This window comes from Marmota marmota, unplaced genomic scaffold (assembly GCF_001458135.2).
Source record: "Marmota marmota marmota unplaced genomic scaffold, marMar, whole genome shotgun sequence".
In the NCBI taxonomy this organism is placed as follows: Eukaryota; Metazoa; Chordata; class Mammalia; order Rodentia; family Sciuridae; genus Marmota; species Marmota marmota.
Genome location: NW_025999900.1, coordinates 40,475,614 through 40,490,519, shown reverse-complemented (window position 1 = coordinate 40,490,519; position 14,906 = coordinate 40,475,614). Strand labels below are relative to the sequence as shown.

General features: G+C 34.1%; 1 protein-coding gene across 2 annotated transcripts in view; it reads right to left on the bottom strand.

Moving 5' to 3' along the window:
• Rbm25 (RNA binding motif protein 25) overlaps positions 1-14,906 on the bottom strand; it is a 60,884-nt gene that overhangs the window by 28,508 nt on the left and 17,470 nt on the right. For both annotated transcript variants that reach the window (XM_015493586.2, XM_015493581.2), the window contains exons 3-6: positions 13,866-13,915; positions 12,190-12,357; positions 7,998-8,055; positions 3,965-4,125 (exon numbers count right to left, since the gene is read on the bottom strand). In XM_015493586.2, the coding sequence (XP_015349072.1) occupies positions 3,965-4,125; positions 7,998-8,055; positions 12,190-12,357; positions 13,866-13,915 (437 nt within the window). The remainder of the gene's footprint in view (positions 1-3,964; positions 4,126-7,997; positions 8,056-12,189; positions 12,358-13,865; positions 13,916-14,906) is intronic.

Here is a 14,906-nt window from a genome sequence, read left to right as displayed (position 1 = left end):
AGGCAGAAGGATGCCAAGGATGGTAACAGTCTGAATAATGCAGTAAGATCCTGCGTTAATAGGAGATGGGGAAGTAGTTCAGTGATAAAGTGCCTCTGAACCTCAGTCGAACATACACATACATACATAAATAACATGGAATGGAGGAAAAGACATTGCACCTACAACAAATCTAAACAAAAATTTTCAAACTGTAATGACAAGACATCTTACATAAGTACATAAATCCCCTTAAAATTCCAGGTCAGAAAAAATATCTTGCTCTTCCAAACTCATATTTATTTTCAGTCAACGAGAACTAAAGAACTAGGCTGGGGGCTGGGGATATAGTTCAGTTGGTAGAGTGCATGCCTCACACGCACAAGGTCCTGGGCTCAATCCCTAGCACCAAAAAAAAAAAAAAACAGAAACTATAGAATTAGGCTAGGGATGGAACTCAGTGGAATGGTATATATCACTAACATGTGCAAGGGCCTGGGTTAAATATGTACAGTGAGAACTACTAGTGGTTTTCTCTCTTATGCCCCAAAGTCTGATTAAACAGCCTGAATTCAGTAACACAAGGTTCCCTATCATTATGTAAGTGACTGCTATCTAAATCCCTTCAAATAATCAATAATTAAGGACAAAGAATAAGCATCCACTCATATTTTCTCTTTAAACTTGTGGCAAATATATAGTAAGTACTCCACTATACAGCTATATTTGCTAAGGTTATTTGAAAAAAAATTTATATTACATAAGATTGTTCAACTTTTTCCTCACATCCTAAATTATTGAATAAACTTATGTTTGAGCAAAACATAACAAGGCAATATGCAATCTACATTCAAAAGTATACAATTAATGTTTGGAAAAATAAAATCCATAAACAACATCTGTTTTAATTCAATATTATCTAAGAAAATCGTTCTTTTGCAGTTTTTTAATTTTGGAGTGGTACAGAATTCTAAACATAGGAAACACCACTGAACTGTTTCACCTATCCTTTCTACCATTCTGACTGGAGTGAGATAAAATTTTAGTTTTGACTTACATTTCTCTAACTGCTAAAGATGTTGAACATTTTTTCGTTGACCAATGTATACATTCTCTGTGAATGATATCTTTACTTCCTTTGCCCGATAATTGATTGGGTTATTTGTTTTTTTGCTGTTAATTTTTCTGAGTTCTTTAGTGTGTGTATGGTAGATTTTCCCATTCTGCAGGCTCTCTCTTCATGTTATTCACTATTTCCTTTTCAGAGAAGCAGCTTTTTACTTTGAATCCATCCCATTTATTGATTTTTGATTTTATTTCTGATGCTTTAAGGGTTGTGTTAAGGGAAATTAGTTCCTAAGCCAACATGATGAAAACTTGGATCTACCTTTTCTTCTATTAGGCACAAGATGTCTGATCTACTGCCTCAATTTTTGAGTTTTCTGCATGGTGAGACATAGGGGTTTATTTTCATTTTGGTACATGTGGATTTCCAGTTTTCCCAGCTCCATTTGTTAAAGAGGCTTTTTTTCTTCCAATGTATGTTTTTGGCGCCTTTGTCTAGCATGAAGGAACTGTCTCTGTGTCTTCTATTTTGTACCATTAGTCTACATGTCTATTTTGAGGTCAATATCATGGTTTTGTGACTGTAAATCGGTAGTATACTTCAAGGTCTGGTATTGTGATGACTCTCTGTTTAGTTTTTCTTTGGAAGATCTATCCAGTGGTGAGAAGTGTGTTAAAAGTCACCTACTATTAATTACTATGTTGTTGTCTATTTGATTCTTGAAATTGAGAAGGCTTTGTTTGATGTACATAGATGCTCCACTGTTTGGGGCATAAATATTTACGATTGGTGTGTCTTCTTGATGTATGATTCCCTTAAGCAGTACAAAAGGCCCCTTTTTTATATCTTCTAACTTTGAAGTCCACTTTGTCTGATTATTTGTGTAGTCCCTGCATGTGATATGTTCTTTTCATCCTTTCACCTTCAGTCTGCATCTTTTTGCCTAGGAGTTTCTTGAAGATAGCATATTGCTGGGTCTATTTTTTTTATGTCCCATCTGCCAGTCTATGTCGTTCAATTGACAGGTATATGCCATTAACATTCCGGGTTATTATTGATATGATTTGTATTCCTGTCGTTTTGGTTTTTAATTTGATTTTGTTGTCTCCTTTGATTGGCTTTTCCTCCTTTTGGTGATTTTCATCATTTTTTATTTCCATTTTCTCCTCATGGAATATTTTGCTGAGAATGTTCTGTAGTGCAGGCTTCCTAGCTATAAATTCTTTTAACTTGTGTTGATCATGGAAGGTTTTTTTAAGATTCTTGGTTGACACCCATTTTCTTTCAGAGCTTGATATATACTGTTCCAGGACGTCCTAGCTTTGACAGTCTTGGGTTGACAAATCTGCTAAGGTGTGAACTGGTTTCCTTCTACATGTAATCTGATACTTTTCTCTTGCATGTTTCAACAATTACTTACACTGAAGGAAATGGTTGATATTTAATTTATGTTTTATAATTTGCTTCAATTTCTTTTTTTTTTTTTTTAAGTAAAATAATATATAAGGTAGTAGCTCAGTGGAAAGAACATATAAGGTAGTAACTCAGTGGTAGAGTACTTGCCTGGTATGTGTGAGTGTTACGCACTAGATTCAATTCTCAGCACCACATATAAAAAAATGAATGAATGAATGAATGAAGGCCCATCGGCAACTTAAAAAAAAACGTAAAATGTTTTTAAAATGGAAAGGTCCATTAACAACTAAAAAAAAATGGAGAGAAAACAAGAAAGAAATTTTTATCTTGAAAGGTAATGAGAAAGTGAAATCAAAGGGCTACTTAAGGTTTTATTTTTTGGGGGTGGGCAGTGAAACGAGAATTAAGCCTGGGGGCACTTGAAGCTGAGCCACATCCCAAAACCTATTTTTTTCTAAATATTCATTTTTTAATCATAGGTGGACACAATGTATTTATTTTACTTAATGTGGTGCTGAGGATAGAACCCAATGCCTCACACATGCTAGGCAAGCACACTACCTCTGAGCCATAACCACAACAGTCTCCACCCCTATTTTGTAAATACAAAATAAAACAGAAAGGATTTCACTGAATAGCTTAGCATCTTATTTTTGTTGAGGCTGGCTTTGAACTCTCGATCCTCCTCTCAGCTTCCCAAGTTGCTGGAATTAAAGTTGTGTACCACCATGCCCAGCCCCTATTTCATTTTATTTGTTGAGAGGAAGATAGTAATAGATCTTCTGCTGGGGTCGTGGCTTAGCAGTAGAGCGTTTGCCTAGCACACGCAAGGCCCTTCGTTTGATCCTCAGCACCACATAAAAATAAATAAAGGTATTTTGTCCAATTACAGCTAAAAAAAATAAGTAAAAGATCTGCTTAAAGATGTGTTCAACCTAATATTTCAAAAAGGAACTAGGAAGGAATAAACACGTAATGTATTCAGGTTTCAGATATGCTTTGCTTTAGAAGGGGAGGTAATAATACATACAACATCATCCAAAAAATTTCTTTTATTTATGATTACCTGAATAAAGAAACCCAACTAGGTAGTGACTTATTTTCATTCATTTTAGAATCTGTGTACTTCTAAAGTAGAGGGCAACTAATAATAATTGTGTAGGCGGAAATATACTTTGTACTTACTTACAAAGCTGCCTTAATGAATTATCTCTGTTAGGAATAGTCTGTACCAGTGTTTTCTCTGGCAAGTTAAACTTGTCCAGCCTCCCTTACTACCTTCATCCCAACCTGGAATAAGCAAACCAACAGTCATGCACCCACTGTGGGTAGATAAAAGACATATAATAACTATAAACTATAAAATATCTTCTTATATTTAAGCCCTAAGCACACACAATAACAACAATCTTGTGAATCCCCATATTAGATTCATCTATAATAGGAAGTATTCACAGTGAAAGAGCATCTGACATACAAATGTTTACACTATAGAAAACATACCCCATTAGAAGCTTTCTTCTTTGCTTTCCATTCGTCCAGTTGTGCTTTTGTCTTTGCATCAACTTTAACAAGTAACTTCTTCTCTCCAATCTGCAGATCATGCAATAATCTGAGTGCACGGAGAGTAGATTCTGGCTCCTTATACTCACAGAATCCAAAAGCTAGGTATAAAGAGTTAATGATACATCAATAAAAGACAAAAATTGATGAAGAATCAAAATGATTAGGCAAATGTACCAATATAAGGATGAATACTCTGTCCTTCATTTCCCTTTCATAATCATTTTGGTTTTAGCAACATCAAAAACCAACAGAAAAAAGAAGAGGAGGGAAAAAAAAGGAGAAAAGAAAAACTCAAATTAAGCAAACTGGTACTTATTGTACACTCTGATAAAAAAATTTAGCAATGTCTGGGCTGGGGATGTGACTCAAGCGGTAGTGCGCTCGCCTAGCATGCTCAGGGCGCTGAGTTCGATTCTTAGCACCACATAAAAATAAAAAAATAAAGATGTGTCCACCGAAAACTAAAAAAATAAAATATTAAAAAAATTCTCTCTTAAAAAAAAATTAGCAATGTCAGTGAATTTCATGATTAAACTGATTATTGATTACTTCACTAATCATTCTATCCAGACATCCTAAGAGCAACAAATAAGCAATAACAAACTGGTTGAACCTAAGCAAAGCACTTTTCAATTCTGAGAGGATAAAATTATAAAAGTATTGACCTTTTATGTAATTTATCTATTTCCTTCTATAACTAGGCAATAGCACTATTAATGTCTTTAAATAAAATAAAGATGTTAAAACAACCCAGGGAACCCAAATTTGAAAACAAATTATTCTAAATATGTATACAAATAATGCCATAATGGCACAAGGAGGAACTATTCTTAACGATATTAAACCAGCAGATTTAACCATACATTTTTAGTGATATAACCTAAGGACAAAAAGCCTGGCAAAAAAAGGGTAACTTTCAAAATTCACAATGTTGATGATAATACCAGTATTATTTTAGTCTGAACTGTTATATATACAATGTGAGGTAAGACAAAAACAAGTTAGTGACAAATGAATAATCTATTGCCTCCATTGTTCTTGAAACTCCAGATTCTCAATGTGTGAAAAACATCAGAAGACGGTTAATAAAAATTTTTCATTCCAGAATTTAAATGAGTATACACTGAAAAAAACCTAAAAGCAAAAACCAAACCAGGTATAATGAGTTACTCAACATTGTGATTTTCAAAATAACTTTTCATTAAAAGCTCCTTAAAGAAATAGGTGATTCCAGGGCTGAAGCTGGGGCTGAGTCGTAGAGTGCTTGCCTTGAAGGTGTGAGGCCCTGAGTTCGATCCTCAGCACCACACAAAAGTAAATAAAGATATTGTGTCCATCTATAACCAAAAAAACTAAAAATTTTTTAAAAAAAAGAAAGAAATATATGATTCCAAGCCTAGACCAGAAAATCTATCAGAATAATCTGCTGTGAATATCAGGTCACATCAGATAATAAGGAAGCTACAAAGACAATGAGAGTCAAAACAAAACCTCTGGAGATCCAATGTGCAGGGATAACTTAAGCCAACTTAAACTTTAACTTAATAATAACTACAATGAATCCATACTAAACATAGTAACATTAAATATTCTTCCATCCTTATGTTCAAATATTATCTTTATCCTCAGAACCACATAAAAATAAATAAATAAAGATATTGGTTATGCACAATGGCACACACCTTAATCCCAGCGGCTTGGAAACCTGAGACAGGAGGATCTCTAATTCAAAGTCAGCCTCAGCAATGGTGAGGCACTTAACAATTCAGTGAGACCTATCTCTAAATAAAATATAAAATAGGGCTGGGAATGTGGCTCAGTAGTTAAGTGCTCCTGAGTTAAATCCCCAGTACAAAAAAATAAAAGTATTAAAAAAAAGAGAGAGGGGGCTGGGGATGTAGCTCAAGCGATGGTGCGCTCGCCTGGCGGTGTGCTGGGTTCGATCTTAAGCACCACATAAAAATAAAATAAAGATGTTGTGTCCACCGAAAACTGAAAAATTTTAAAAAAAGAGAGAGAGACAGAGATAGAGAGAGAATCAGCTGGGTACAATAGTTCATGCCTATAAGTTCAAGGTCATCCTCAGGAATTTAATGGGATCTAGTCTCCCAAAAAAAAAAAAAGATAAAACAGATGGGAATGGCTCAGTTACTGAACACTCCTGTGTTCAATCCCTGGTACCAAAAGTAATAAAATAAATAATACAAAGAAAATCAATTGTTCAGGGTACTGACAAAATACAATACATTAACAATGGATGATGAGTAAATGGGAATTTATCCCACTATTCTAATGTTATGTACATACGAATTTTTCCATATCAAAGTGTTTAGAAGATATATTTTCAGAGCTGAATGTGTGGCACAGTGGTAGAATGCTTGCCTAGCAGTGGTGAGGGCCCTAGGTTGCATCTGCACCATCAGAATAAGAAAATTAGGGGGCTGGGGATGTGGCTCAAGCGGTAGCGCGCTTGCCTGGCGTGCGTGCGGCCCGGGTTCGATCCTCAGTACCACATACAAACAAAGATGTTGTGTCTGCCAAAAACTAAAAAATAAACATTAAAATTCTCTCTCTCTCTCTTTAAAAAAAAANTGTACATCATTGTGCCAGAATTATAAATTTAAAAATAAAGATATAGAAGTATTAAATAACAAAGATATGTGTGAAATTGGCTGATTTCTGCATGCTATAGCAGATAATCCTAATAAGTATTTCTTCTTTTATCTTTCTAATGATGTTCCAATAGAGATGACTAAAATAGACTCCACTCCTAACAAACTATACACACCATCAGGAATCTCATCAAGGTTGTCATCAATCCCACGTTTTACAACCCTGGGCCTTGTCTGTCCATCCTGTGTGGTCCCCCACTCGTCGGGCACTGAAGAAGGCTGGAACTGAACAATAACCTTCAAGATACAATAGGATTATGACAAAGCTCAATGGCACATTCTTTTCCAATGCAGGCTAAGCAATGTATTTTAATACATAGAAAGTATGCCTCATAGTAAGGACAGCTTATAATCTAGTTGCAGTATTAAATGGCAAGATTCCCAATTAATTTACGAATTCAGTCTCAACTACAAAAACTTAAACTGACCACTTTTCAGGAAGAAATCTATCATTAAGTCAACTGATTAAATTCAGCCCTGTGCCATACAGAAATCTCTCTTTCAAAAAAAAAAAAAAGAAAGAAAATTAGGGCTGGGGGTGTGGCTCAAGCAGTAGCATGCTTGCCTAGCACATGTGAGGCACTGGGCTCGATCCTCAGCACCACATAAAAATAATTATAAAAAAAAAAAAAAGAATAAGAAAATTATCCACTAGCTGTTTCCACAGACAAATATAAAAAGCACATTTTGTTTTCAAAAATAACAGGTCACATCTTTTCTACTCTCTTCCTAAGTTGCAATTTTTCCATCTTAATTATACAATGCTGCTTTCACAGAAAAAACTTTTTTTTTTTTAAATGGGGATACCAGGGACAGAACTCTCGAGAATTCAACCCTTGAGCCACATCCCCAGTCCTATACAAAATATATACCACCTGTTTTATTTAGAGACAGGGTCTCACTGAGTTGCTTAGTGCCTTGCCATCATCACTGTTGAGGCTGACTTTGAACTCCTGATCCTCCCATCCCTTTCAGCCTCCCATGCCACTGGGATTACAGGTATGCACAAACAGGCCTGGCTACAGAAATATTCCTCTTATGTATAAAAAACTAATATGTCTGAGTAATGTTTCCAAAAATGTGATAAAATATAGAAACAAGCCTGAGTAATTTTAATTATTTCCTCTTTTAACTCCTTGCTGTCCCACTTTTCCACCCATTAATCTCAACTCTCAGCTAATTATCTTCAACTGCATTTGAAACTATTCTAGTATGAAAAAGACAATGAAAATAAAAGATGTAAAGTGATTTATTTAAACAGGTAAAAACAATCAACAAATAAGGAAAACATGACTTACCTTGAAGTTTTCCAGAAGCACCTTGTACTCTCTTCCAGCTCAAAACCAAACCACATTTCTTTAAAAGAAAAAGAAAAATTAAGTTTAATGCAAGTAAGAGAACAATTATATTCTCACTAGGGGGGAAAAAAAGCAAAAACATAAATAAGATCATACCAGCAAATAAGTCTGTTGAAATTCTCTCAATCTTCATAAATTTGTAGAAAATGCAAAACAAATCATTTTAAGACAAATATAAATTCTTCATTAATACTTCTTAACAAAATTCCCTTCACTATCTTTTAATATATTAGAGATTTATACCATAAATTATCTTACAAAAAAATATATATATATGTAAAAATTCAAGTGCCTAATCTGGTTACATGTACTTAAAATAAATTATAAATTAAACTATGTATTACAGGGCTGAGCATTTAGCTCAATAGTACAGCATTTGTATACCACATGGGAGGCACTGGGTCTGAACACCAGCACCACAAAAACAAACAAAACCCCCTGTATTTTATATATAATGATATAGAAAAAAGCTTAATATGATTTACAAAGTAACTTGGACATAAATTACTAAATACAGTGATATTTTAACTGTGTAAACAAAAAAAATTTTTTTTCTGTAAAATGACTGAAGATATCCCACGGGCTGGAGGTACAGCTCAGTGGTAGATATGCATGCTACAACACAGCAAGATATGGGTTCAATTCCCAGTATTGTCTCATTAAAAAAAAAAAAAAAATCCAAAATTCTAAGGGGAATGGGTAAGTGAAGGATGGGACATTATTATATATTGAAAGTCAACAAAATTTCCAAACATTATTTCTAAATATTAAAGCATAACCCAGAAGGTTTTAAAAAAAAATGTTATTTGTAACTTTAACTGCCTGTTAAAGTGAAAGGATATGTATATTTTTCACATTTTCCTTCAGAGGAAATATTAAAATGATAGTCAAGGAATATAAAAGATAGAAGAAACCCCCAAGTTCTAATAGATGGGCAAAGAGTAGCTGTCCAGACTTCATTAAAAAAAAAAAAAAAAGGCAAATGACTGGGTGGTAACTCATTTAGCACAATAAGGAAGTCTATATCTTCATGTCTACAGAGGCAGATAATAAGGACAAAGAATTATACTAATTCATTCTAGAAAAACAAGTGAATCTAAATGGGAGTAAAAATGAACAATGAGGCTAAAAAGGGGCTGAACCCAGCACTTCACCCCCAACCCTATATAAGCAGTCAATTTGAAGGCATGGGAAAGTTTTCTAGAGAAATCAAACAGCCCCAAAGAAAAGACCTCCACATAGCAACATTCAAATCCTCTGACTGCTTGCTAAATTACCCCATGTTTGGGAAAAGCCTTATTTTTTAAACCGATCTTATGCAAACAACATTCTTTTAATTCATAACTTTTAAATATGAACAGATATCCCAGACATGGTGGCATGCACCTGTACTCACAGCTATTCAGAAGGCTGAGGCAGGAGGATCATGAATGTGAGGACAGCCTTGGCAACGTAGCGAGACCCTATCTCAAAATAAAAAATAAAAAGGGCTGGGGATGTAGCTCAGTAGTAGAGCACACCTGGGTTCAATAGCCAGTACCAAAAAACCCCCCAAAAACCAAAAACAAAAATAGAGGGGTCTGGCAGAAAGGCCTTTAGAAAAGAAGGGAAATTAATATTACTTGATATATTTTAACAATTGAAGAAAAAAGGCAGGTGCAAAGTAGAAATGATGGGGAATTCTAAATTTCTAATAAATTTATAGAAACTATTAACAAAAGAATAACATAATTAACAACTCCAAGAGAACAATAAAAATATAATCATGGTACAAGGTTTAGTTCTACCAAACTATTTACCAACCATCATAACACTGTAATGATGTCACTATATTAGGAAATTGGGGAATGAGACTTGAGACCTATATGCAAGCTACACTTTATCTACCAAAATAATAAGTCAACAGATAATTTCAAAAGTAATAAAGACAGTAATAAAATACAAATCAAAACAGGAATGAGATAACTTCAAATCTATTAGATATTCTAAAAAGTTAAAAATTTAAACATAGTATATTTAAACACAATATACAAGAATGGAAACTTAGACACTGTTGCAATTAAGTATAAATTGGTATGAGTAATTATGACGGGAAAACTCAAGTATGCTCTAATACTTAAATTTCACTTCTGAGAGAATATGTGACAGAAAATTTTTCACTTGTACCTAGAAAGACCTATTGTCAGTAATATAACAGAAACAATCCTTATGACTAAATAGAAAAGTAATAGTTTATGACATATTTCTACAATACAACGATATACAGCAGAGAAAAGCAAAGTTGTTGGGTGAAAAAAAAAAACTAAAATACAGAATTAAACCTTACAAATAATGTGTATTTATGAATCTGTAATATACAATAAAGTAGAAAATATGCACACAAATGCTAACTCCCTAAAGTTTAGGATAATTGATAATCTCTAGAGAGGAAAAAACTGGGAATTAGGGTTTTCACTGTAATGTTATATTTCTCTGGGAAAAATCTGAAGCTAGAATCATTAAATTCAACAAAACTGGGTTTTATGAATGGTTGGTTGTTGGCTAAATATCCAATGAAAGAAACAGTTTATAAAATGGAAATGGCTATACTGTACATTATTTATAAAACAAAAAGATTTAAAAATACCTTCCCCAAGAAATGGTAAAGAAGGAATGTAAACACTTTCTTTTTAATTATAAAATCATGCAATATAATTCATAACAATCTGCATGTATCACCAAACTGAATTATCTTAAACAAAAAAAAAAAAGAAGAAAATAAATGACTTCACAAAACATAAAGAACTTACAATTATTTGGAATAAAAACTTCAAAGGGACTCAATCATCACTGTTTTAATAGCTGGTAGGGTAAAGGACTCAGTTTCAAAATGTAAACTCAGAGATTACTTATTTAGGATACCAGAGGAAAAGGTACCCTTAACAGGGAAAAGGTCTGACCACCTTAACCAAGTAACTCAACACCACCAAAGACAGGATCAATGGGGCATCATGTCTTATCTCTTGCTATTCTATCCTAGGAAGAATGCATCAGTTATCAAAAATGCTTACTTTGAATCTATGAGCAAACAAGCTGACATCCAAATTGGGAGAAATATTCTGCAAAGAACTGGACTCAAAAATATCGATCTCAGGGAGAAAAAAAAAGCAAGTAAAAAAGGCAGGGGATTTATTCCATATTAAAAAGCTATATAGGACTGGGGTTGTGGCTCAATGATAGAGTGCTTGCCTCACACACATGAGGCACTAGGTTCAATCCTCAGCACCAACTAAAAATGAATAAAAACAGATATTGTGTCCATGTACAACTGAAAAAAATTTTTAAAAGCTGTATATCCATGTCTGGTGGCACATGCCTATAATCCTAGGAAACTGGAAGGCTAAGGCAAGAAGATAACAAGTTCCAGGTCAGCCTAGGACAATACAACAAGTCCCATCTCAAAATAAAAATGAAAAAAAAAAAGGGAGGGGGGGTGTGGAGATCTAGTAAGTTGCAGAGAGCTTGCCTAGCAAGCACCAGAACCTGGTTTGATCCCCAGTAGCGCAAGAAGAAAATGAAAAGCAAAAAAGTTGTCTAAAGAGGCTTGACAATTAAAGGAATTATAGATCACAGATTGTAAACCAAAAACTTACTATGGCCATGACTGAAAGATTAAATATGAATTAGATATATTTTAGTTAACAATACCTTATCAACTTTAAATTTTTATATAGTTTATATAGTTTCATAATGTTGCTCAAGCTATTCTCAAACTCCTGTGTTCAAGTGATCCTCCTGCCTCAGCCTCCCAAGTAGCTGGGACTAGAGAAGAATGACATTGCACCCAAATTACAGTTCTTAAGTGTAATAACAATGGCACTCTCATTATGCAGGAGGTTGTCCTTACTCTTAGGAGATACACTTCAGACTCAGGTGAAATGCCACATGACACCTTCAAATTATTTGGGATGGGGAACGTATACGGTAGAGACAAAATAAATCTATCAAAATGTGTTTGGGTTTACTGAACCATTCTTTCACCTTTTCTGCAGTTTTAAATTTCTTCAAAACAAAAATAGGGAAAAATAATCATTCAAAATCATGATTTTTAAAATTTATAAAAATTTAATGAAAAGTAAACAGTTTAACTTACAGCTAGGAGCTGTCGTATAAGCATGTCTGAGGCTTTCTCGGATATGTTGCCAACAAAAACCGTAGTAGTGGGACCACAATTTTCATCATTTTCTTTTGCCTTTAAACCTGGATGATCCTTCCTTGCTCCCAAATGCTTTCCGACCATGGACACAGTGGGTACTAAGACCTATGATAAAGAAGGGCAATAAATTTGATCTGGAAAATAATTAGATTTCCTATTACATTTAGTGTAACATTATGCTAAAAACTGGTAAGAGTATAGCATATATTAAAGCTTTAACATTGAAGCTCCCAAAGCATATGGCATACTCCACTAATCCAAATTTATTCATAACCAGCTTTTGCCATTAGATTGTTTTCAAATACTTGAAAAAAGCAAATAAAAAGTCATTAAGACACATTTTTTAAATGTTGAAGACATCATAAATCATTTAAAATTAAATAAAATCCAGAAACTTTTTCACATCCAATATTCTTAGTATCCATATAAAAGCAAATTCCATTTATCCCTGCTAATCCTGTAACAGAATATTCAAATATTCCATAGCACTCTTCCAAACTAACACTTTACCCTTTGTTAAAAGTTGAAATTCCAAGTTTGCTTTCCCAACTTTCAACTTTCCAGAGGAAGGAACTATTCTTTGTACTTAAATCAGCCACAGACCCTCAGTAAGAACTTGACAAACTGAGGGAGCTCCTCCAAACCCCAATCCCATCTTTTCCTATCCAGAAATGTAAGTGGGAAGAGTAAACATCACTTGGAGACTTTCTAAAATAGTTTAACTATGGGTGTCCAATGCAAGAAAAGCTGGACTTCCCATGGGCTGAGAACCAAATAGTCTCAGTGGTCTACCTCAGAGCAGATTTCCAATTTCTCTGATGTATTTCCCTTTGAGATGAGTAATATTCCCCTCCCTTTTCAAAACCCAAAGATTAAAAAAAACAACAAAACATACACAGTTGAAAGTAATGAGATCTAGTCTCTCTCACAGAATTCCAAATGAAGTCTGTTATACCAATTAATTCAAAGAAAAATTCTAGCTAAATAAAAGAGGATTCTCATTATTTGCTACAGTACAGCAGCATTCTTTAATATACTTTGAAGGTTTGATTATTATGGAGAATTAGGGTTTAAGACACAAGAATGAACACTTCAGCAGAAGAAAGGCTTATAAAACTTAAAAACATATTAAAGGAAGAGAAAATAGATAAGAGTAAAAAGGGTCAAACACCAGAGGAGGGAGGAAAGAGTAAAAAGATACTTTACACAAATTACTTTTCAACATTTAGATTTTTATGGGCCCATTCATTCCTACATTCCTTTTAAGGTCAGATCATTCTCCCATCACCCAGGACCAAGATAAGATGAGGGAATCATCAAAAAGCCACTGTACTAAATCTCTAAAAAGCCAGTATGTGAAAAGTCTAAAAAGAAACAAAGATAGATCATAAAATTGATTAATTTAGGGAATGTTTTAGAACACAGTCTGTCTCTCTTCTCTACACACACACACTCTCTCTCTCATATGCATAGCTAATTCAAATTAGTGGTAGAAAATTCATAGGAAATCTCATCATTTGTTTACCACTTATTCTAACTATATCAAGATTTTTAGCTTTAAAAGCACCTTTTAGGACTATCACAACAACATTCCTTCTTTAAATTATACTTACAGTTGGAGCAGGAGCCATAATGCTCATTGGTACAGGAATCATTGGGGTCCCTAAAAAAAGGAAAAAAGCACAATGTGACTCAAGAATACTATTAGCCAGGCCCAGTGGCATATGCCTGTAATTACAGTGGCTCAGGAGTCTCAGACAGGAGGATCATGAGTTCAAAGACAGTTTCAGCAGCAGCTCAGTGAGACCCTGCCTCTAAATAAAATACAAAATAGGGCTGGGGATGTGGCTCAGTGGTCCAATGCCTCGAGTTCTATCCCCAGTACCAAAAAATAAAGCGTATTCAAATATGACTATGTTCTATATCAACTACATGCCATACAAGTAATTATCCTAATTCACAGGTAATATAAATAGAAACACAAGATAAAGGAAAATAAAACATTAATGAATAATGTCTTATTTTCATAAGTAATGTGGTATCAGATTGGTCTATATGACTTACAACAATAAACTATATGAAATGGCACAGTAGTACAAGCCTATATTCCCAGCTACTCAGGAGGCTCAGGCAGGAAAATCACAAGTTTCAGGACAGCTTCAGCAACTTACTGTCTTAAAATAAAATATAAATATAAAAAGGGACAGGGAAGTGAGTCAGTGGTTAGGCACCCTGGGTTAAACCCTGGTACAAAAAAAAAAAAAGGTGGGGGAACTTGGCATATAGCATAGTACAAATCACCCCTGGGTTCAATTCCTAGTACTATAAGAATAAACCAAAAAAAACTATCCTGAAATCAAAATGGCTATCCCATCTCTTTTTTTTTTTTAATAACTTTATTTTCATTTATTTATTTATTTTTTTTTTTAATGTGGTGCTGAGGATAGAACCCAGTGCCTCACATGTGCTAGGTAAGTGCTCTATCACTGAAGATTGAACCCAGCCCTCTTTTGCTTTTAAGAAATATAAAATTCTTAGTGTGAATCAGGCGGTATAGCGATACCAGACTTCAAACTATACTACAGAGCAATAGTAACAAAAACAGCATGGTACTGGTACCAAAACAGGAGGGTGGACCAATGGTACAGAATAGA